The sequence below is a fragment of the Lygodium microphyllum genome, chromosome 7, assembly GCF_053477565.2.
Source record: "Lygodium microphyllum isolate KBCC chromosome 7, Lygodium_microphyllum_v1.1.10, whole genome shotgun sequence".
NCBI classification, from domain to species: Eukaryota; Viridiplantae; Streptophyta; class Polypodiopsida; order Schizaeales; family Lygodiaceae; genus Lygodium; species Lygodium microphyllum.
In genome coordinates this window covers 132,463,477-132,485,872 of record NC_141141.1, presented here as the reverse complement: position 1 = coordinate 132,485,872, position 22,396 = coordinate 132,463,477, and the positions used below count along the sequence as shown (strand labels likewise).

Genomic DNA, 22,396 nt, shown 5'->3' with positions numbered 1-22,396 from the left:
GCAAAGGCAAGAAGAAGAAGACGTCTTCTACATCTTCAGGACAGCAAGATGCACTGAAGATAATGCCAAACCCTTCATTTGAAGCTCACAAAGATGCTAATGAAATAAAACAGTTGGTACTACAAGGCAAGGAATGCAAATGCAAGGACATCACGGAAGTGCCAATCCAATGGATTTTGGATAGCCAGGCATGCATGCTATGATGTGGCAGCCAAGATATTTTTGTGAAAGCACGATTTTTCATGCTATGTTTGGACAAGGACCACATACAAGAATGTATGGCACTAATCCCTATGGTATGCAACAACCAATGCATGGTGTGCAAGGGCCAATGTATTCGGGTATGGCTGTGGAAATATGCAAAACCCTATGTATGGCAGCATTGGCTTGATGCCTGGGGCACAAAGTAGCATGTTTGGTACTGTATCTGCACCCCCGAATACTTATGGGACTCAAGGAATGAATGCTGTCCATGCAAGTGCTCCGTTTGGTGTTGGTTTTGATGTAAATTCAGCAAATGCACCCTTTTTGCAGTAACCAATGTATGACAACTTGACACCCAAAGGGGCAACAAAAGACTACGATGAGGTTGGAAAAGCAGTGAAGTTTGAGTCCTTCAGTGGTGTACAAGATAGGCTGAAAGCTTTGACTTTCATTCAGCAGTTTGATGTAGCCTATTCAGGAGGGAACTTCACGGAGTCCTCGAAGATTCGAAAGGCAGCTAAGTTCTTGAAAGAAAATGCATTACAATGATGGACGTGGGTACAATTCAAGCAAATGTTTGCATTGAATTGGTTGATAAGTATCTTTGAGGTGGATATCATGACAGCTTGGAATAAGCTAGATGGTAAAAAGGATGTTGTGGCTGATGCACTGTCACATAAGCCACAAATTTCTGCTATCAGCATAGTTTATCACATTGAGTTGGATGCATGAAAGAGCAATATGTTGCTGATTCGAACTTTGCTAATGTTTATGATTAGCTTTGCAATGGCCCAAGGCATGAACACTTTGTGCTAAGAGATGGATTTTTGGTGATACATGAATGATTGTGTGTCACAAAGGAGTTAAGGCCTAGAGTTATCACTTAAAGTCATGCTGTTCTGTATGCAGGACATAGAGGTATTAATGCCACAGTCAAGGTTGTGGAGTATTTCTTGTATTGACTAGCTTTGAGGCATGATGTAGAATAGTTTATTAAGACATGCATTGTATGCTAGATAGCCAAAAAATGCCGGGTTTGTTGCAGCCCTTGTCTATTCTAGGTAGGCCTTAGCAGAGTATTGCAATGGACTTTATTTTTGAGCTTCCTAAGACACCTACAGGGAATGATGGGATATGGAGTATCATTTGTTGGTTTAGCAAACAAGCCCATTTCATTTTGGTGAGGAAGAAAATAAAGACTGATCATATGGCATGATTGTTTTTGCAGCAGATCTTTAAGTATCATGGTATATCAGAGTCGATCATTAGTGATTGAGATCCTCAGATGATCAGTTTATTTTGGAAGGGGTTGTTTGAGAATATGGGTACCATGCTGAAATTCTCATCATCCTTTCATCCGTAGACAGATGGTTAGTCTGAGGCAGGAAATTCTAGAGTGTTAGGTCTTTTGGGATGCTATGTTTCAGATCACAAGATAGAGTGGGAGCAATATTTACCCTCGGTTGAGTTTGTTTACAACACAATGCATAGTTCTACGGGTAAAGCTCCATTTGAGGTGGTTGAGGGTGGCAAGAAGGTACTACCTATTCTGCAGACGAAGGATAAGATCTTTGAGGTTGATTGTTACGTGGAAAACTTGGATGTAGCCTATGCAAAGATAAAATATGCACTTCAGAGATTGCAACAAAAGCAAAAGAGGGTAGTTGATTGCCACAGACGTGCTTTGCAGTTTCCAGAGGTGATTATGTATTGTTGTGTTTTGAAAAGGCAAGGCTGAAAAAGATGAAAGCAAGATAAAGATTGTCACGAGGATGTGAAAATTTGATGCTTTGCTTATGTCTAATTGACATTTGATTAAAGGATTAATTAAATGTGCAATTAAAAGATGTACATGTGTTGCACATGTGAGGTGCAAGCTACTTTTTCACAGTTGAAGGCCGAAGGACCCTGTGAAAAAGATGGGTGTCAAAGGCAAAAGTTGTAACAAGTTACACTTGTTAGATTCTAGGTGAATTATGGTGTCAGTTTGCCCTTAGGACCATTAATTGGCATTAAGTGTCAGTGGTGACACTAGGGACTAGGCATTAATTAATGGATTAATGCTTGTTCAAGGGTCAATTAATGCATGGGATCACTTTGGGTTGCAAATGGCCTAGCCAATTAATTTTTGGATGGGCAAGGTCAATTTTCTGGGCATGGATTAAGGGCTGAATTAATTTTCAGAATCAATTAATTCTGAAAATTAATTAAATTGCTGGAAATTGCTGAAAATGGATTAAGAAAGCTGCCACTTGGCAAAACTTTCCCACGCAAGTGGGGGAAAGGCTAAATAGGGCTGAAGGGAGAGGGAAATCTTGTTTTTTCATTTTGGAGCTGTTGGACTGTTGCGGCTAGCTTTTGGGGTCAATTCCCAGCCATTGGAGACCATTTTGGTGATGGAGATTGCTTATTCTTGACCTTGGGAAGCTGACAATTACTGCTGATGCACTTTCTCCTGAAGATCACAGTCTCTGATGCTCCTATTGTTGTTGGTGCATCCATTTAGGGCTGGTATAGCAGGGAAGCAGCTGATTTTGATCAGTTCTTCGCGACAAATCTTAGAATTTTCTCTCTCTACAGCATTCTCTCATCTCCTTCAGCCTATGCTCAGCCATTATCAGCAATTCTCAGCCATTTGGAGGAGATTTCAGCCATTTTTGGTGGGCTGCTCTGTAATTTCTGCAGTAAACCCTAATTTACAGCAGATATTAGGGTTTAGCAGCCACCTTGGGATCCGTGCCAGAGATTGAAGGCTCAAGGGATTGAAATCAGCAGCTGATAATTGAAGATTATCAAGGGATTTCTAGAGCCAGCCCATCCCGAATTGATTTGGGGCAGCATTTGGCCAGCCAAGGGTCAAATTGGAGAAGTCTTGGGTGAATCAAGGGGCAGATGACCCAAAAGGCCTGCTGGTCATTTATGATAGTAAGAACAATTGGTTAGTAGGAGGAGATTGAAGAATCTCAAGTTGTACTCCTTCCAATTGAATGAAAGCTAAAGAAATACCGCAAGGGGCGTCAATTTTGGGGCCAACAGGGTATCTACTGTCCAAGAATGTTATGGTAAAGTGTGTATTTCATTTTATATGCATTTATTTATTGCTGTAATAAACTCTTAAATCAGGTTATCACCACCAATTCCAAGAAGGAAGGCTGGTTTCAAAGATTGTATCCGAAGTTGAGTATGAGATACTATGGGCCCTTCCAGGTGTTGGAGAAGATTAGCGATGTGGCATATCGGTTGAAATTACCTTCACATTGGTGGATACACAATGCCTTTCATGTCAGTTTGTTGAGGCCTTATCATGGTGATATGTTAGAGGATATGTCTGTTGAAATTCAGCTTGAGGTTGAGGAGTTGGATGAGATTTTGGTACCCGAGTAGATTTTGACGCATAAGGAAAGAAATGTCAAAGGTAAAGTTTCCAGGAGATACTTCGTGAAATTTTAGAATTATTCACTAATGGATGCCAAATGGATGGAAGAGGATGGCTTATTAGACCATCCTCAATTGTTGCATCTTTACCTAGATGCCTTTCAGATAGAGCCGACTTTAGTTGTTCGGGCTTGTCAGATTCAACAGAGCAACAGTCAAGAGTATTGCGTGATGGTGAAGAGAGATGTAGCACTTCCACTCCTCTAGTAATGAATAACTCTCGTATGTAGTGAAACTCCGATGTATTTAGCATGCATCCAAGTTAGTGCGCTAACAATATGTTTGCCATGAGGTCACTACTTAGTGTACTAGTCACTGTGAGGTATATGCAGATAAGTATGAGTTTTACCCGGACACTGGAACTATACTTTTGCATTAACTTATGATCAATTTGGTATGAATTTTGCCTCCATTTTGAGACAAAAATTTGAATCAGTTTCAGCTCGGTTTTTGATTAGTTTGAAAACCGTTTATGGTCACTTTTGGGATCAGTTTTGCATTGATTGCTGGTCAATTTTTGCAATGAGTTTGTGATAAGTTTAGGGTTACATTTGTAGCAATTTGTGATCAGTTCTCAAATAAGTAAGTTATTAGTTTATGATTAGATTATGTTCAGTTTTCAGTGGTTTATGCTTTGGTATGGTTTTGCTAGATGAGTTGAGCTCATGAGAAATAGACATGTCACATGATAATCTGGCAATGTTTTTAAGATTCTTTATGAGTCTTATGCTATGTTATGATTGACTTGTAATTTTTAGCATGTGTTGGGCATATGGAATGGTTGAGTAACAATGCGCAATGTTGTGTTAACTATGATGCCTTGTGAAATTTTCAATTCACTAATTTTCTTTTGATGCATTTGGCAATGCAATCGAGGATGATTGCAAGGATTTTAAGGGGAAGGGCTGTCATGAGGACATGTATTTTTGAAACCTCACTTAACATGTGGATTAATTTTTAATCACATGGTTAAGCAAATGTTGCACATGTAAGGCGTAATTGGGGTTAGAGTGAATTTACAAGCTCGGGACTCAAGGAAATTACAGAATGTTATAGGCAAAAGTTGCTATAAGTTGCCGCACATGTACTTGGTGGTATTTGATGCTAGTTGTTCGCTTGGGTAATTTATTTTGCCATAAGTGTTAGTTGGTGACACTAGAGAAGTGGTGTTTAATTGTACCTAACGCCAATCTGATGGTTAAAGATGGTGCACAGATACTCAGGAATGGAAGTTGCCTAGCCAATTTAATTATTGGCCAGTTAGATTATTTTTTAGGGCATTGAAATTATTATTATATTAATTTTTAGTATCTAAAGATTAAAAATTAATATTTAATTATGGATAATGTTGGAAAAGCCACTTGGGAAGGCTGTCACTTGTAAAAAATGCCCATGCAAGATTGAAAAACGTCTTTAGAGGCTGGAGATAGGCATTTCTAGGGTATTTAGCTTGCAAGAGAGAGGGAGGAGAGGCTATTGGTTTGATTTGCAGCCATTAGAGAACCTTCTGAGGCAGCTAGGGACAGGAGAAGACCAATCAACAATAGGTGACACCATCTACATGCTGTTGAGACAGGGCAACAACAATAAATGAATGATTTTCTTGAGTTCTTTGCATCTACAAGCTGTTGAGATAGTGCAAAAGCAATAAATGACAGATTTTCTTCAGTTCTTCGTGAAGAAAGTCTGAATTTTCTCTCTACTCAACATTCTCCCTCATCTCCCAGCCTTTCTACATGTAGCCTTGCTCCAAAGATTATAGCATTGAGATTACCAGAGGTTGAGATATTTCAGATTTCTTTGTTGTAAACTCTAATGTGCAGGTAGAAATTAGGGTTTAGCAACAACCTCGGCAAGTGTATAAAAAATTAGAAGCTCCAAGACTTGGATTCAATAGGGCTGAAGTTGTTTTTAGTCAAATTGAAGTGGAGAGACCATTTGGGGCATTTTGCATCTCCATCAAAGCGGGTAAAGGCCAATTGATTGCTCGAATTAAGGGGTAAATTAGATTGAAGACTTGTTGTTCATTTTGAATAGCAAGGAAAGTTGGAATACCAAAAGAGATTGGGAGAATCCGATCGTACATCAACTTCTTCTTCAACTAAGTTAAAGAAATACCGAAAGGGGCGTCGGTTTTGGGGCCAAGAGGGTGTCCAATGTCCAAGATTATATGGTAAGTATGCATTTTAGTTTTGTGAAATTGTTAATTGCTGTAAATAGTGCTTAATCAGGATTTATCACCCTATCCAAGGAGAAAGGCTGGTTACAGCCTCTCTCTCTCTCTCTCTCTCTCTCTCTCTCTTTCTCCAAAAAGTGCGGAGTTACACACACACACACACACACACACACACACACACAAAAGAATAAAGAGCCTCTTTGTCCATCTACCCTACACTTTACTTAGTTGTATGATGTATTATGTATACACTCCCATTTGTCTTCTAGTAGCGTGTTATGCATGTTGCGTATGAGGTTTTGTCTTGTTACCCTCACATAGTCATCATATTAACTCAAGTGAGATTGCTATTTTAGCTCTAAATATGTGTTCTATTATCTGTAATCCAAAATAACCAAGTTTTTGTTTTTTTTTTTGTTCTTATATCGTTCCATACCTTATAAAATTCTAAGGTACTAACAATTAGTACTGCATTTTTTCGTACCGTACCGTACCTTTCGCAATTGACAACCTTGCTACCTTGTGAGAAGTCTGAGGCTTTTTGCAAGTCCTTAAATTTACTACCCTTTGGTGATTGATCATTCCTATACTTTACTACATTGGCATTGTAGGGGGGTGTTAGAATTTGCCAATTCTATGGGAAGTGCCCAGTGTTTTAGTCTTTAGTTCTTTTTTAGTTCTTAGTGTAAACACAACTAAAGTTATACATTATGTCACCACTCTTAAGAGTTAGACAGTTAGTTAACTCTAGTTGAGATTGGGCTAGGTCTATTTTAGACCTATCTTGTATATTTCATTCTCATTCTTTCAGTTCAGCAAGTACACTCTACTCTTTTGCTTCAGCACACTCTCATTGTCTTTCTTTTCTCTCCTCCATACATAGTTATCAGGTACGAAAAGTACGGTATGATACAGTACGATAAAATATGGTACTAAATGGTACCTTAAGATTTTATAAAGTACGGTATGATATTAGTATGAAAAAAAATATTAACTTCATTATTGTGAACTATAGATGATAGAACAGATGTTTAAAGTCTAAATAGCAATGCTATTGGAGTAAATAAGATGAATACTTGAGGGTAACATGCCAAAATTCTCTATGGCATATGCCGCATGTGCAACATGCGCTACAACCTACAAGTACATACATAGGAGTGGATACATTATACATGAATGATCATACAAATAAGAGGCATGTATGCTTGAGAGAGAGAGAGAGAGAGAGAGAGAGAGAGAGAGAGAGAGAGAGAGCGAGATAGAGAGAGAGATGAAATGACATGAGATGCTTTATTAACATCTACAAGAGGCCAAAATGACCTGTGAGACCAACAGTTACCAAACAAACCACCAAAGGTTTTGGTAAAAGATTTATGAATTTTGTTATGGTTTTGTTTGGCATTGCTAAGGCTAAAGTAGCTACCGATGGTACATTCACTAATTCGTGTACTCTTAGAAGGTACATTAGGCCAAGCTATCCTCTGGCCTAGTTTTATTAGCAATGTATACTAATGCTTTGGGTTGGGTAGTGCAAAATGAGCTGTGAACAAAGGTAAAATCAATAGGATTAAGCTACTTGATGATTCTCAAATGGTGCTGAATTTATTTATCGATGACACTAACATATTGTGAAAAATGATGGGACATCAATTAGAAACGTTTGAAACTGCTTGAATACCTTATGTATGGCCTTTGGCTCTAGGATAAATCATAACAAAACATGTATGAGGAGTCCAATCAAGCTTCCACCCCCTTTCTTGGTTGATCGATCAAGGCTACAAAATCACCACCACCACCACCACAACAACAACAGTCAACAACCCAAACCACCACCACCAACAACAACCACGCAGCAACAAAAAGAAAAAAAGAAAAAAAAATGTGCTTGTTTTTTGGTACGAATTCGTACGGTACGGTACGGTACGAACTGTATAGTACGAACCAGTTCATACTACGTACGAGTGCAACTATGCCTCCATAGTTGGATGTCATTTTCCAACACTATCAAGGAATGAGTTTCTCCAAACCTATTCTCTTGGGTCCCACAACAATCTACACAGATGTCTCCTTTGGTAGGCCCGATGTCTCCATTCCTCCATCGAGCAAGTAGCTAGTTTTGGGTCAAGGTACCATATCCTATCATAATGTACCACTTCTTTAATGCTCTGTTGAGAGCAACCTTTGAACTATGTGCCTAATCCAAGTTCTTTATTTGAAGTTGGATGTCATCCTTGATTATGGAAGTGAAAATCTTATCTTTGCCAGTCACATTTGGAGAAGAGACCTATCCAAGTTTGAGAGGTGCCTATATCTGTGCTCCACTCGGGAGGAATCTCCTTTGTCATTTTGTCTACTAGACTTTGGTACCTCTTAAGGTCTTGTTGCCTTTGTCCCGACATCTCTTGCTTTAAATTTAGAAAAACAAACCACTCTTTGACTGTGAAGGAAACTTGCAAGAATAATCTCTCCAAGTAAAGATGGGCCTTTTGTCTTAAGGGTTTGGCCAAACTATGATCTCAAGTGATGCTTCAAGAGAAGAGACTACCTCATCTTCTCTTCAACCTTGGTTGGTGCTAACTAATGAAGGCCAAATGAAATAAACCTCTAGGCTTTGATGATGGTAGCTGCAAATCTAAACTTAAAAATCCTTCTATATTTGTAGAGTTAATCTCTGAAAAATCGAGTGAAGGCCAGGCTGCCATGGTCCTCTAAGTGTCGTTGTAATGGATGGTAACCTCCATAATAGTAGCTTCTTCTAAGGCTCCATGCTTGAAAGAAGCCCCGACCAATGAGTTAACCAATAAGCCTTTACTCTAGTTATTTGGTCAATGAACCCCAAACCACCTCTGAATCTAGGTTAGATGACAATGTTTGAAGCCACCTTTGTGTTGGCTAGGCTTGTGTCTCCTCTTCACCAAGTATGAATTCTTGTAAGACATTTCACATGGCCAATGCATAACTTGGAGATGCCCAATAGGAAGTTGTAGTGAGGGAGAGGCACGGAGATTGAGACAGACTGTCGTTACGTGCAGGAAGAAACAGAGAGAGTGCGTGAGAGCAGATTTCAGGTACAATGATGAGAGTGTACCTTTAGGTTTTTAGATAGATATATATGTGTAAGTACAAGTGCTAAGGGTGTGTTCACACCCGAGCACATTTAAAAGGCACGAGGCCTTTATTCCCAACAACCTCCACCTAAAGGCAATATGCCTTAAGAGGAGAAAAGAATCAGCTAAGTCTAGGTATGTACAAAGCTGAAATACATATATCTATCCAACTCCCATCATCTGTCGCAATGAGCAAACCGCTCTACCGGAAGACCCTTTGTGAGAAGGTCTGCAAGGTTATCATCTGTATGCACTTTGACAAGCTCAATGCTTTTGCTGTCAAGTACATCTTTAATGAAGTGGTACTTCACCTGTATGTGCTTTGTCTTTGCATGAAAGACAGGATTCCATGCTAGCATGATAGCACTCTGACTATCACAATGGAGAATAGGTAACTCTGTGATGCCAAGCTCTCCCACTAGACGTGAAAGCCATAAAGCCTCCTTGTATGCCTTAGTGGCAGCCACATACTGTGCCTCTGTAGTAGACAATGCAACACACTTTTGTAGCCTGGAGATCCAAGAGACTGCTCCTCCTGTGAAAGTAAACACATACCCAGAAGTGGACTTCCTACAGTCCGCATGACCAGCATAGTCTACATCTGTAAAGCCAACAATAGATGCCTTTTGCTTTCCAAAGTAGATGCACAACTCCTTTGTGCCTTTGAGGTATCTCATAATACCTTTCACTGCATCCCAATGCTGAATCCCAATTGTTTCCCCCCCCTCCATATTGAAATGTTGCAAAACTTTGGAGATATACTCTTGCTGAGATAGATAGAGTAAGCCTTTCGATCTATCTCTGAGTATTCGCATGCCAAGAATGTGATTTGCATCACCAAGATCCTTGTCAAAGCTGCCATGAAGACTTTACTTTAATGAATCCAAGGCATGAGTATCCTTGCCAGCAATCAGCATGTCATCAACATACAAAACCAAGACAATCAGGCTGTCATCTACTGCCTTCTTGGTGTACAAGTAGTGATCCACTTGACTTCTATGAAAAGCTTGGGACTGCATGAATGTATCAAACTTATGATACCATTCTCTTGGTGCTTGTTTCAGCCCATACAAACTCCTTTTGAGTTTACATACAATTTTTTCCTTCCCTTGTTCAACAAACCCTTTAGGCTGCTGCGTATATATGTCTTCATGCAGATCACCATGTAAAAACACAGTCTTTACATCCATTTGTATGAGCTCCATATCCTCAACTGCAACCAAGCCCAAAATGGTTCTCAATGTAGTCATCTTGACTACAGGAGAGAAAGTCTTATTAAAGTCAATTCCATGCTGCTGCTTGTACCCCTTTGCAACCAATCTTGCTTTGTACTTTGGTGAGGAACCAGAAGTGACCTTCATTTTGTAAACCCATTTGCATGGAAGGTTTTTTGTCCTTTAGGCAACTGCACCAAGTCCCAAGTGCCATTTTTTTCAAGAGATTCCATCTCTGACAGCATGGCTTTATACCATTTCTTGCTGTTCTGTCTGTCCATTGCTTCCTTGAAGCAAGACAGTTCACCATAGTCTGTTAACATGACATAATCGGCCACATTAATTGCACCAGGAACAAACCTGTCAGGTTGTCTAGTAGCCCTAGACGATCTCTTAACCCAATGTTCATTGTTTACTGGTTGTTCCTGCAAATTTCCATTTTCAGCATGCTGTCTTGGCATTTTAGCCTGCAAATCAACATTAACAGCTTGTTGTCCTGGCTGTTCCTGCACAACTAATGGCTCATTTTCATGGGCAATAGCTGGTTGATCATTTCCAGCATCATTTCCTGCATTTACAGGTTCATTTACAGCAAGTATTTGCTGCTGTACAGTGGGCACATTTTGCTGTCCAAAAGGTATTTCTTCCCGGAATACAACCCTACGGATCTCCTCAGTCTTTTCGGGCTGTTTGTGCATGCGATCTTCTCAAAAGATAACGTCATTGCTGCGTACTACTTTCCTTTTCTCGAGATCCCACAATCTATACCCCATTTCACCCTCGTCGCCATAATCTAGGAAAATGCATTTACAGGACTTTGGCTCAAGTTTGTTGTGTTTTTCTTTACGAATGTGCACAAAAGCCTCGCAAACAACAAACACTTTCAGATGAGCATATGAAGGTGGCTTGCCCGACCACGCTTCTTGGGGAACTCCCCCTCCCAAAGACGTGTTTGGTGACCGATTAATTAATTGAACGGCTGTCATAACAGCCTCTGTCCAAAAACCATAGGGCAATGTAGCATGAGACAGCATTGTACAGACCTTAACCTGTATGGTTCGATTCATACGCTCTGCAACTCCATTTTGGGGCGGATTATGAGGGGCAGTGAGCTCCCTCTTTATCCCTTTGCTGCCACAAAATGCCTGAAAGGCCTTGGACATATATTCCCCACTATTGTTAGAGCGAAGACACTTAAGTGTCTTATCTGTTTGATTTTCAGCCAATTTCAAGAATTTTTTAAACTTATCAAGCACTTCATCCTTGCTACGAATAGGGTAAACCCATACTTTGCGTGTAGCATCATTGACAAAGGTGACAAAATATTTCTTTTCCCCTAAAGATAATCTTGGCATTTGATATATATCCGAATGTACTAACTCTAGAGGAGAAGATTTCAAAGAAAGAGACTTTTTATGAGACGTCTGTGCATGTTTGCCATAAATGCAATGATCACAATGCTCAAAATCAGCATAACGAAGACAAGGCAAGTAACCCAAATGAGAAAGTACTTTCATTCCTATTTGACTCATGTGTTCCAACCGGCTATGCCACAAAGAAACGCTTGGCTGCTCGGTCATGGCAACAACATGGCCACGCATACTAGATACATGAAGTGGATACAAAGTATTGCTCTTGCAACCTCTGGCAATCACTCTTGATCCCTTACAGATCTTTCATTTCCATCACCAAAGGTGGTATGAAAACCATCATCATCTAGCTGCCTTGTGCTAATTAAGCTATTTTTGAGCTGAGGTACATGCCGTACATGCTGAAGTGTAAAGACAGAGCCATGCTGAAACTGTAACTGCACACTGCCAGTACTTGCAATCTCACATGCATAGTTGTCCCCAAGATGGACAACACCATGTCGACCCCCTGTATAGGCGGAAAGGAAGCACCTGGTGCTTCCTTTCATGTCACCCCATGTTGAGGGGTGACATGAAAGGAAGCACCGGAATCAAGAATCCAGGTATGCATGTCATCATCTGTATCTGCAAGTAAAGCATGTGCACCAAAGTGTGAAGAGATAAAGAGTACATCACTCCCACTGTCACTGTCATGAGCAACTACATTCACCTCTTCAATTTTTACACTGCTCTTCTTAGGCTGACTGTCCTTCTTCTCTTTCTTCCTATCATTTGTCTTCTTACCTTTTCCTTTCTCTTTCTTCCATTTGTAGCAGTCACATTTAAAGTGACCCTTCTTACCACAATGATGGCATTCAACATCTTTGCCACGTGATTTACTACGTCCCTTGCCATTATATTTGCCCTTTTGCTGTGATTTGCCCCTAGTTGCAAAGCACTAGAAGACTTACTGGATGCATTGTTCTGCCGATTCATCTCTTCTATAAGTAGAGCACTCTGTACATCAGCATACAAAAGGATTACATTAGAATTGCTCATAGCAGTCCTAAATGTATCCCAACTCTCTGGTAGAGTGCAAAGCAAGGAAGTAGCCTTAAATTCCTCATCAATCATGAACTTCAAGGCAACCAGCTGGTTGAAAATGGAGTTAAACTCACTCAAGTGAGTAGACATTGCTATATCCACTTTCATACGCAAATCCATAAGCTTTTTCAACCAATTCACTTTGCTTGCAGCACTCTTTTGTGCATACGGTTCTTCCAGTCTAGTCCATATAGCATATGCAGAATCCAAAACTTCAATGTTGAAGAGCCAGGCATCAGAAATCGATAGCTCTATGGTTGAGCGTGCAAGCTCATTTAACTCATCCCAATCGTCTTGATCCATGTCAGTGGGCTTTGCCCCTTTGGTTTTGATCGGCTTTGCGTGTTTCTTTTGTAATAGGATATTGTAGCACTGCTTTTGCCAAACTGCAAAGTTATGTGCGCCTCCAAGCTTCTTCATGTGCATCAGATTATTGCTGTCATTGCTGCCAGCCATGATTTTCAGCCCAAATGTGACAAAAAGACTAGCAAATGCAGGCCCAAACTGTCATTCAAGTGACCAAGGTACAAACAAGTACCAATCTGCAATAAATGACCACGTAGAAGCACAGATTTCAGATCTGTAATTAAATTTTCAGAAGCACCAAACCATGTGCTACAGCATTATCCAACTGATTACAGCTGTTCCAAGGGCATGTGCATCACATTACATGAGGAATCCCAAAATTTCAGCCGCAATTTCTGTTGTACATGTACCCACGGGCATCAAATTTGACATGAATGGTCAAAGGCCCCAAAATTTTGTGCTCAAAGCATCAAACACACATCTGCATTTCCTCTATTATGCATAGGACATGCCAGTTTTGCCAAAATAGAGCAATTTCAGCAAAATCCCCAAATTTTACTAAGTGTTGATGTCCAAATTGCGTGGAATTCAACTTGCATGTACATAAAATGACCAAATGCTGCACAAATTTTGCCCAAACTGCAAAAGCCCCAAATTGCACGGGGTCCAATGTGCATCAATGTCGAGAAATTGATTAAATTTCAGCCCAATTTGCGCATGTACATTAAAAACCCCAAATGTCGGGGACAAAATGCCACAAATTCCTGCAATTTCCAAGACAGATATCACTGTTACATCTTGCTCGCATAAAATCTAGACAAATCCCTAAATTTTCCAAGTCCTGCGTTCACTAATTTCAGTGAAATTGAAAGAATTTCACTAAAATGTGAAAAACCCCAACATTCCCGGGCAAATGTGCTCCGACTTTGCAATTTCTAAGTTAGATTGTCCAATTTTGTGTTGAGATTCCCAAATTCGAGAAAAGCCCCAAATTTCTAGGCCAATTTTGCACAAATCTGAGATTTTGTGCTTGCGCGCACGAAATCTTGTCAAGAAAGGGATAGAATTTCATTTTTTTCTAAAAAGAAAAAAGAAAAAATAGAAATGTGACAGGGTCTGTTGACCTTTTGCCCTATTCGTGTGACGGGATGACCTGTCGCCTGTCGTGTTACGCCTGCTGTCCCCTTGTAGCCTCGTCGCGTTATGCTTGCTGTCGTCGTGGTGCACACTGGACCCCTGACCAGTCCCTTGCCCCGTCACCTGTCACGAAGACCGTTTGGTGTCGCGTTCAGGCCGCCTCATCACCTGTCACGCAGCTCGACCGTCTGTTCGTCTACTCGCCACTTGTCGCTTGCTCCTCAACAGTCCACAAGACTGTTACACAAGACTCTGTGTTGCCTGCTCCTCTCAACAGTCCACAAGACTATTACACGAGAGTGTTGCGCCTGTTGATCTACCCCTCAACAGCTTGCGTGAGCCATTGGCTCTGATACCAATTTGTAGTGAGGGAGAGGCACGGAGATCGAGACAGACTGTCGCTACGCACAGGGAGAAACAGAGAGTGTGCGTGAGAGCAGCGTAGAGAGTGAGCACGCTTTCAGGTACAATGACGAGAGTGTACCTTTAGGTTTTTAGATAGATATATATGTGTAAGTACAAGTGCTAAGGGTGTGTTCACACCCGAGCACATTTAAAAGGCACGAAGCCTTTATTCTCAACAGAAGTGATGTATTGCATGGTCGTAAGGGGAATGTGATTGGCAACCACGGCTCTCCCTACTATATAATGTCTCATGGTGCTCCAAAAAAGGAGCCTCTACCTAATGCTCAAGAGAAGAAGGTGCTAGATGTTGCTTTGAGATAGTGAATTTTAATATGACATCCAAAATAACTCACTACGGTGCGGCAAAGGCCTCAAGTCGTCTCTAGTCCAGTGTCTAGTGTCAAACACCAAAAAATCCTAGGGCTTGTGCCAATTATGAGAGCACTAGAAGCTTGATTGAAAAACTCCATGATTACAAAAAAAGATTTGAAGTTGCTCTTACCCCCATCTTAGTGTATTGTTGTGTCATGTGCAAATTTTCTACATCAAGGAGTTTTATCAAACCTTTGGGATAGGCAACATGATCCCTTAATACCTATGAATTTATTTGTCAGGGAGGAACTTGTAACCTCTTCTATAGGTAAGAAGAGGAACGGGGGAAGAGTAGACATCACTATCTCTATTTATCCCTGGATGTTGAACCTGTCCTCTCTAGCTTGATTTGCTTCCATTGTGTCCTCTCATAGTACGATTGAAACTAGCCTTCCTTTTTACGGAAGGGTGGTGGAACCCTGAATAATACTGATTTACAACAATATACAGCAAGTAACAAATTCATAAACTAAATAATAAATTGAAAATTCACTACTTTACCACTTTGGGCTAGATTGCCCTCAAGAAATTGAGATGAGCCAACACCCAATTGGTCCCAAAACGCTGATGCCCCTCGTGTATTTATTTCCACATTAATTCCAATCCTTGCAGTACAATTGAGTCTTGGCTCAAATCCTCCAAAAGAGTTGGGCTTTGCCTCGGATTTGAGAGCTACACTCTCCAAGATGATAAGACCCCCTCTTTCTCTATTGACTGAGCCAATTCTCTACATCATTTGGAATAACTTGTTGTTCCTTGTAATTAACAACCCTAAAATCCAATTGGCCCCTTGATTCCGCCAGTAGGAAAGCTCAAGTTGAATCCTTTTCTATTTCATGCAAATCAGTCCTCTTGTAGACCTCTAAAATTTGACCCATTCTGTTGTGTATTGGCTAAATTTATGTCAACAACCTTCCTCAATCACCGAGGCATGCATGGACACATTCCAACGTAACCATGCAAACCATAAACCTTGTTGGTTTTAGAATGAAATCAGCAAATCCCTATTCCAACACGAGGCTCAAATCCAAGGATGAAAACTCCGATTTCCAGTGTCAAATTGCACATGCATCTAACGAAGATGAGAGAGAAGTAATATGAGAGAAATCTCTGATTTTCAGCCCTAAAACAGTGACCAGCATCAATTCCCAGCCTAAAATACAACCAAGATCATTAATCCTAAATTGCCCCTTAATTCTGAATGCTTGAGGAGCCAAATTGAGTCTTCAATAGCTGCATGCAGGTCACCTTGCTGTAGATGATCAAATCTCTTCAAATTTGCTGTTGATCTTCAAATTTGCAGTGACAAATGTTCATGCATGGTTGACATTTGCTGGCATGCATTCAAGACAGCTGGTGAACCCTAATTTCTGCTGAAATGAGATCTGTAACTGCAAATTAAGGTTGGGAAAATTTAGATTCGTTGAGGAGCAAGAGAGAGGTAGTAGATTAGAGAGAATTCTCCAGCTTTCTCATGAGAGAGAAGCTTGCACAGCAGTCACCCTTTTTCTCCAGTCCAAGAAAGTGCTGCAGATTTGGTTGTTTTGCAGAAAATAGGGTTTTTTGGCTATTCAATCATCCAAAATTAGATTCAGAGCTGTTAGTTGCTCCAAAATATGCATTGCTGCTTTATATTGTCCCAAACCTGATCTCCACAACCTTCTTCAGCCTTGCATGGCCTAGAAACCAAACCAAAATGGGAGAGAGAGCTCAACATGGAAGATACACTTTGCATGCAGCCAAAAATTCTTGACCTTTGAAAAATTCCCATTTTCACTATAGCCTCCACATGCAAAATTGAGCCGAATAGACCTTTGGCCCTTGCCCCTATTAAAACGACAATTAAATATTGTCCAGTCTCAATTTTAAATTCGTAACCTCTTTTAATCTAAAAGTATTGAAACTTTACACGGACCTTAGTTTAAGATATTAAATCATTTAAATATCTAAACTCATGACATCAAAAGTCATTTCCAAGGGAAAATTGAATGTCCTCGACCAAGATTTGTCCCAAAATCTCCATTAGCACCTATCCTTAATAACTTTTGCCATCATCTCCCACTGCCCAAGCTAGCATTACCTTGTCACTGTCACATACATTCAACTAAATCTCACATGCCCACTATAGTTGTGCACAAGTCAAGTGTCCCAAGTTAGGTGTCCAAAGAGGATTAAGTTAAAAAGTCACGTCCTTGTGATAATGACCCTAAATTTCTCATGTGCTTTTCATCTACAGATAGATGTGTAGTCTAAAGAGGCAAATGCTACTATCTTAGATGTTTTGAGATGCTATGTGTCTGAGCATAATATCAAATGAGGAATAATATTTTTCACTTGTGAAGTATGCTTATAACATCATAGTATATTTCCATTGACATGACGTTGTTTGAGATTATGGAAGGGGGGAAGAAAGTCTTACGCATTTTGTATACAATGTGTAACATCTTTGAGGCCAACGGATATGTTGAGAGTATGGATGAAGCTTATGCCAAAGTAAAGTTAGCTCTCCAAAAGACTTGAGCAAAGAAAAAGAAGGTAGTTGACCATCATCGTAGAGCTTTGACTTTTGCAAGGGATGATTGGGTCTTGTTATGCTTTGAAAAGGCCAAGTTAAAGCAAATGAAGAGTAAGGAGCATCCTTTTTCTAAACTGAATACGAGGTATTATGGACCCTTTCAAGTGTTGCAAAGGACCAATGAGGTGGCTTAAAGCTTGAATATATATGATCATTGGAAGATTCACAATGTTTTTCATGTGAGTCTTGATCTTTTCGTAGTGATGTGCCTACATATACCACTAGTGAGGTGTAGCTAGAGCTTGAGAAAGTTAATAATATCTTGATTCTCGAGAAGATTTGGCACATAAGGAAAGGAAGGTCAAGGGTAAAGTTTCCCGTCGCTATTTTGTGAAGTCTTAGAGCTATGCACCACTTGATAAGAAATGAATGTGGAAGGATGATTTGGTAAAAATACCCCATTTGTTATAGCTTTACTTTGATGCTTTTCAATTGGAGCTTGGGCTTAGTCAATCTCAACATAGTGTAGTTCTAAATTATTGGTTGATGCTCAAGTGGGGGGTGGTGCTTCTACTTGGTACAGATATTCTCACGTATCCGAAGATTGTTTGGAGATCTCTTAGATTCCATACAAGTTCCTTCTATTCTCAACCTAGTAGACACTGTTGTTCCTTCAATTACGCTTGGTTATTTACTAGTGCAATGAGTATCATTTTGATAGCTGTGTATTTCTACAAGTGGTTGGTTGTTTATTAGTATAGTGACTAACATGTTGGACAATCGTACATTGGCAATACATGGGTAACAACAATATACTTGGTTACTTGGAAACATGTATCGGTCATTACACGTGCTGGATCTAAATTGCATGCAATTAGAGTTGCTTGCAATGTTCCAGGAGGGGGATATGTAATTAGAATGAGAATGAGAAATGAACTTAATATTTTAATTGGACTTAAGCAAGATTTTAAAATTCAATGAAGTCTAAATCTAGCATCCCCTAACTCTTGGCATGAATCATGATGATCATTGTGCTAGCAATAAAAGATTTGACGGCAGGCATGCATTGGACAAGTGTACAAGCTATGTGGTATTGTGATAGGGTATTCGGAACCAGGCGCAATGTGAAAATTTTGGATGTTAGAAATGAGGCATGCTAAAAGTTTGATGCAATGAATAAGGATTAATGGCCAAGCAGCCCCCTTTTGTTAAAGAAACAAGCAGCTCCATTCCCATTAATGCATCTCTGGCATGAGAGGGAGATTAATGCATTTAATAAGGCATGTGTTGCCATTTGCAGCCCTTCTTCTGCCCTCTTAGCAGCCCATGTAGATCTTGATTGTGAAGATCAGTTTGCTGCAGTTTTCTCTCTCTTGGATATGGAGAATACAAGAATAACAGAGGTGGAGGTTGGAGCAGTAGCCTTTCTTCTTCTCTTAGCTTGCAGAATGAAGTGGACAACTCCAGGACTCCATATCAAGAGATCTTGAGCCTTGTGCACTTTCTAGACAACTTTTTTGCAAAGAAAGAGATTCTCTTATCACAACTATGTTACAAGAACTCCTTATGTTTGTGAGAAGAATAGTGTGTGATTGCATGGGGAATGTGTAGGACAGTTGTGAAAGTAAATGCTTTGTGAATTTGGGCTTAAGTGCTGGCTGTCATTTCTAGGGTTTGGCAGGCGGAAGTGTTCATGTGAATTCTTGCACAATCTAAAGTTTGTTGGAGATTAACATCTAAGTGGATCAGTTGTGCTGTGAGAAATTGTTGGAAACTCAGCCATTTGTAACTAATTTGAAGCATTCAGTAGTAATCTAAAGAAATGCCAAAAGTGACAAGTGGCATGTGTGGTGTAGGAGCAATCTAGCTCCAGTTGTGTGTGGATTTAATTTACTGAATTCACTGTCCGGCTGAATTAGATGTTCGCAAAAATGTGAGGGATTCCCTCAAGTACATATTTTACTAAGAATAAAGTGGCTAGAAAAGATGCTGTTAGTCCCTGAAGGCTAAGATATTGAGCAATAACATCTTTGCTTAAATACTTTTTGTGCAATTTACATACAGGTACAAGAGGCGCATGATAGAAAAAATCAAGTGTGCTCTTTTTGTTAGATCTTTTGAGCATATTTGTTTGTTTAATTCTTTCAGACGATTTAACTGTCAAAGCAGCCCCATATATTGATAATCAGAATTCTATTCCTAATACTAAATAATTGTAAATTTTGCAGGGAATGTAGGACTTGCAATGGTTGGGAATGCCTACAATGTACAATGTGTCTTGGATCAGGCAATGTTCAATATAGCACATCTTCACTCACAGAGTATGGCTCTACTTGCTAGCAGATGAGAACCATGATGGTTCATCTGCAAAATAAGAATCTTCGTATTTGTTAATTTTTATGCTTTCTTCATTGGCCATTATTCAGCAGGAACATAGTGACGTTCTATAGCTTTTGTGATATGTACCTTATTGGATTTAGAGCCGTGTTTATATTATATACTCAGGAACCAAGTTCTATTGGTCATTTGGAATGAGTGTGGTTGGGTAACAAGTATGAAATGCTTCAGGGTTGGGATTTGGAGAAAGTAAATCTCCCTAGGGCTTGGTAGGCTTTATAATAGGGTTTTGTGACCAGCATAGGCTCCTTCTCACCACATTGATGGTGGCTGGCAGGGCAGCCAGTTTGTCAGCAGGATCTGGCAGGCCATATGGCAGCATCACATCAGTTCCACTGGCAGTGTTAAAGAATATACACGCATAGTTAATGATGTTTCCCCAGCTTTGTTGCATGAGTAAAAAGGACTAGCAGTTGGTGTTGAAACCGCAACCTAGCACCCGAAAGTTGGCATCTTTTTCTCTTTTCATCAACATAATGGAGGTTAGAATGATGCTGTTGCAGTTCTTGGCAAATATGGAGGATTCCATGGGGGTCACTATTTGGCAAAGGCTTGCTAAGAGTGCTCAAAATGTTATCTGAGGAAGGCAGAATTCTCAAAGAGGGTTAGAGAGGGGGATGGGGGACTGTGTCCAAGGCAGGCTATTCACAGAGAGTGGAGTATAGGAACTCATGATTCATAAGACTTAATTACAGTCAATTCTGACAGTTATATTGTCTAGTTTTGACATTGGAGATAGAGATTATGGTTCAGTCCTAAAGTAGCACTGTTTTAGTTTATAATTCACTGCTGTTCACAGCAGTGCCTGACCTTTTCACATTGTACTTTCTTTCATCATTGGATGCATAGGTGTGCTTATGTCTTAGGGACGACACATTTACATATCTCTGACCAGATTTAGCATCTCTCTCTTTTCTGCCTCTATGAGTTGAGTTCTTTGCTGTTTGAAATGAGTATCAGAATATATCATGCAGAGGTGAACTTATCTACAGGCTCGGTATAGATCCCAAAATTCCAACAGGTTTCTTTGACGATCTTACGATTTCACTTTGATAGCCCAATTATTTGGCAGCACAGGTTCTCTCCATGCAAGTAAAATCAAGCAGTCCCCAACAAAATTGATGGATTTTAGCCAATCAGTTTAAGTGGCTCCAGAAGTCAAAACACTACTTGCAATTGAAATTTTATTAGCAGTGAAAAAGGCTATGCCTGGAAAAATGTGGCATGATCTTCAACAAACTTACATGGAAAATCACACTCTTGGCCTCAAGTGAGTACAGAATAAACTACTTCACAGGCAGTTTGCTGAATCCTATGAACAGTTTTGACCAAAAAGGGATAGCATGAGGTTTCAGAGACTGTCAGAAAACTTGTGTACATGTGGGAGAAGGTCATGCAGATGGTGGGCTATAGCAACAATCAAAGCTTTCAGAAGGTGTCTAGAATGTCATGTGGTCAGAATCTGCATATTTGTTTTCAATATTAAAACCATCTATGTGGCTTATCTTCAAGTTTTTAGCAACTCCACGGTTGTCATGAATGATCATGTTATCTCCATACTCCATTTGTGATCAGGGTGTGAAATTCAAATACCTGAAGTACAATGGCAGGCAACAAACTTCTGAATCTTTTTAGAGACTGAAATAATGTGTTAAGTCTATATTTCAAACTTTTTGTGCATGGCTGGAAACAAACTTTTTGAATATTTTAGGGACTGAGATGATGTGTTAAGACTATAGTTCAAACTTTTTGTGCAGTTCCTCTGATTCACACTTTTTCTTTATATTACTTATGTAAATTCAGAAAAATGACAAGCTAAAGCTTATGTAGCTCTTTGTATGTGATACTACTGTCATAAGGAGATGTAAGGCTTTTTGAAGTATTCACACTCTAATTTACTGCTGATGTCCAGGATGTTCCCAAAACGTTTCAGCTTTGCATTAATCACATTAAGGTAAAACTTAAAAGTCAGAGGGTCCAGTAGTGATATTTAATTTTGCAATGCAGGTCTAAAAGCAGGTTGGTTGAAAGCCTGGCAAATGCTGTTATTGATGGCAAGGAAGAAATAATACATTATCCAGAAGGCTACAATGCTGGGTATCCTTTGCCTCGCAAAAAGTGTCCAATGTGTAATGGAAGGGTGGGTAGGGATGCTTTATTGCATTTTAAGTTGGCTCTAATATTTTTAAACTTGTAAAAATGTGAATTATAACCATAGCATTATCCTTGTTGCAAGGCTATTCAAGGTACTTTGAGTTTCTGAAACTTGCATGACATTATAGTAGGTGTTATGGTCCGATTTTCATCCATTCCTTGGTATGGCAAGATTTCAGGGACACAATCTAGTGGAAATTTTCACAACCCTTCCCTCCCACAAAAAATATACACCACTTATCTACTAGTAGTTGGCTAGTTGCAGGCCATGGAGGGAATTCACGAGTCACTCCATTAGTGTCACTTGAGAATCAAATGTCACCCTTATACAGCTGATTTATATGGAGCCAAATCATCCTCTCGCACATATGATCTTACCTTGCTGGGAGCTCGTGTTTGTCTTTTGTGGGTTTATACCAGTGCATGGGAGTGAATGTAGCTGAGAAAGAGGCCATGCATGTGCACCCATAGTTCAACCTGATTAAAGTTGGGCCACACCCATAGTTCAACCCGATTGAAGC

At 39.9% G+C, this 22,396-nt stretch overlaps 1 protein-coding gene across 2 annotated transcripts in view; it reads left to right on the top strand.

The window, feature by feature from the left end:
* The window catches only part of EMB2737 (embryo defective 2737), an 89,605-nt gene that overhangs the window by 42,420 nt on the left and 24,789 nt on the right, over window positions 1-22,396 (top strand). Inside the window, exons 3-4 of one of the 2 annotated variants that reach the window (XM_087681958.1) lie at window positions 19,553-19,645; window positions 21,729-21,861. In XM_087681958.1, coding sequence (XP_087538084.1) covers window positions 19,553-19,645; window positions 21,729-21,861 — 226 coding nt within the window. The remainder of the gene's footprint in view (window positions 1-19,552; window positions 19,646-21,728; window positions 21,862-22,396) is intronic. The other variant, XM_087681959.1, reaches the window with a different exon arrangement.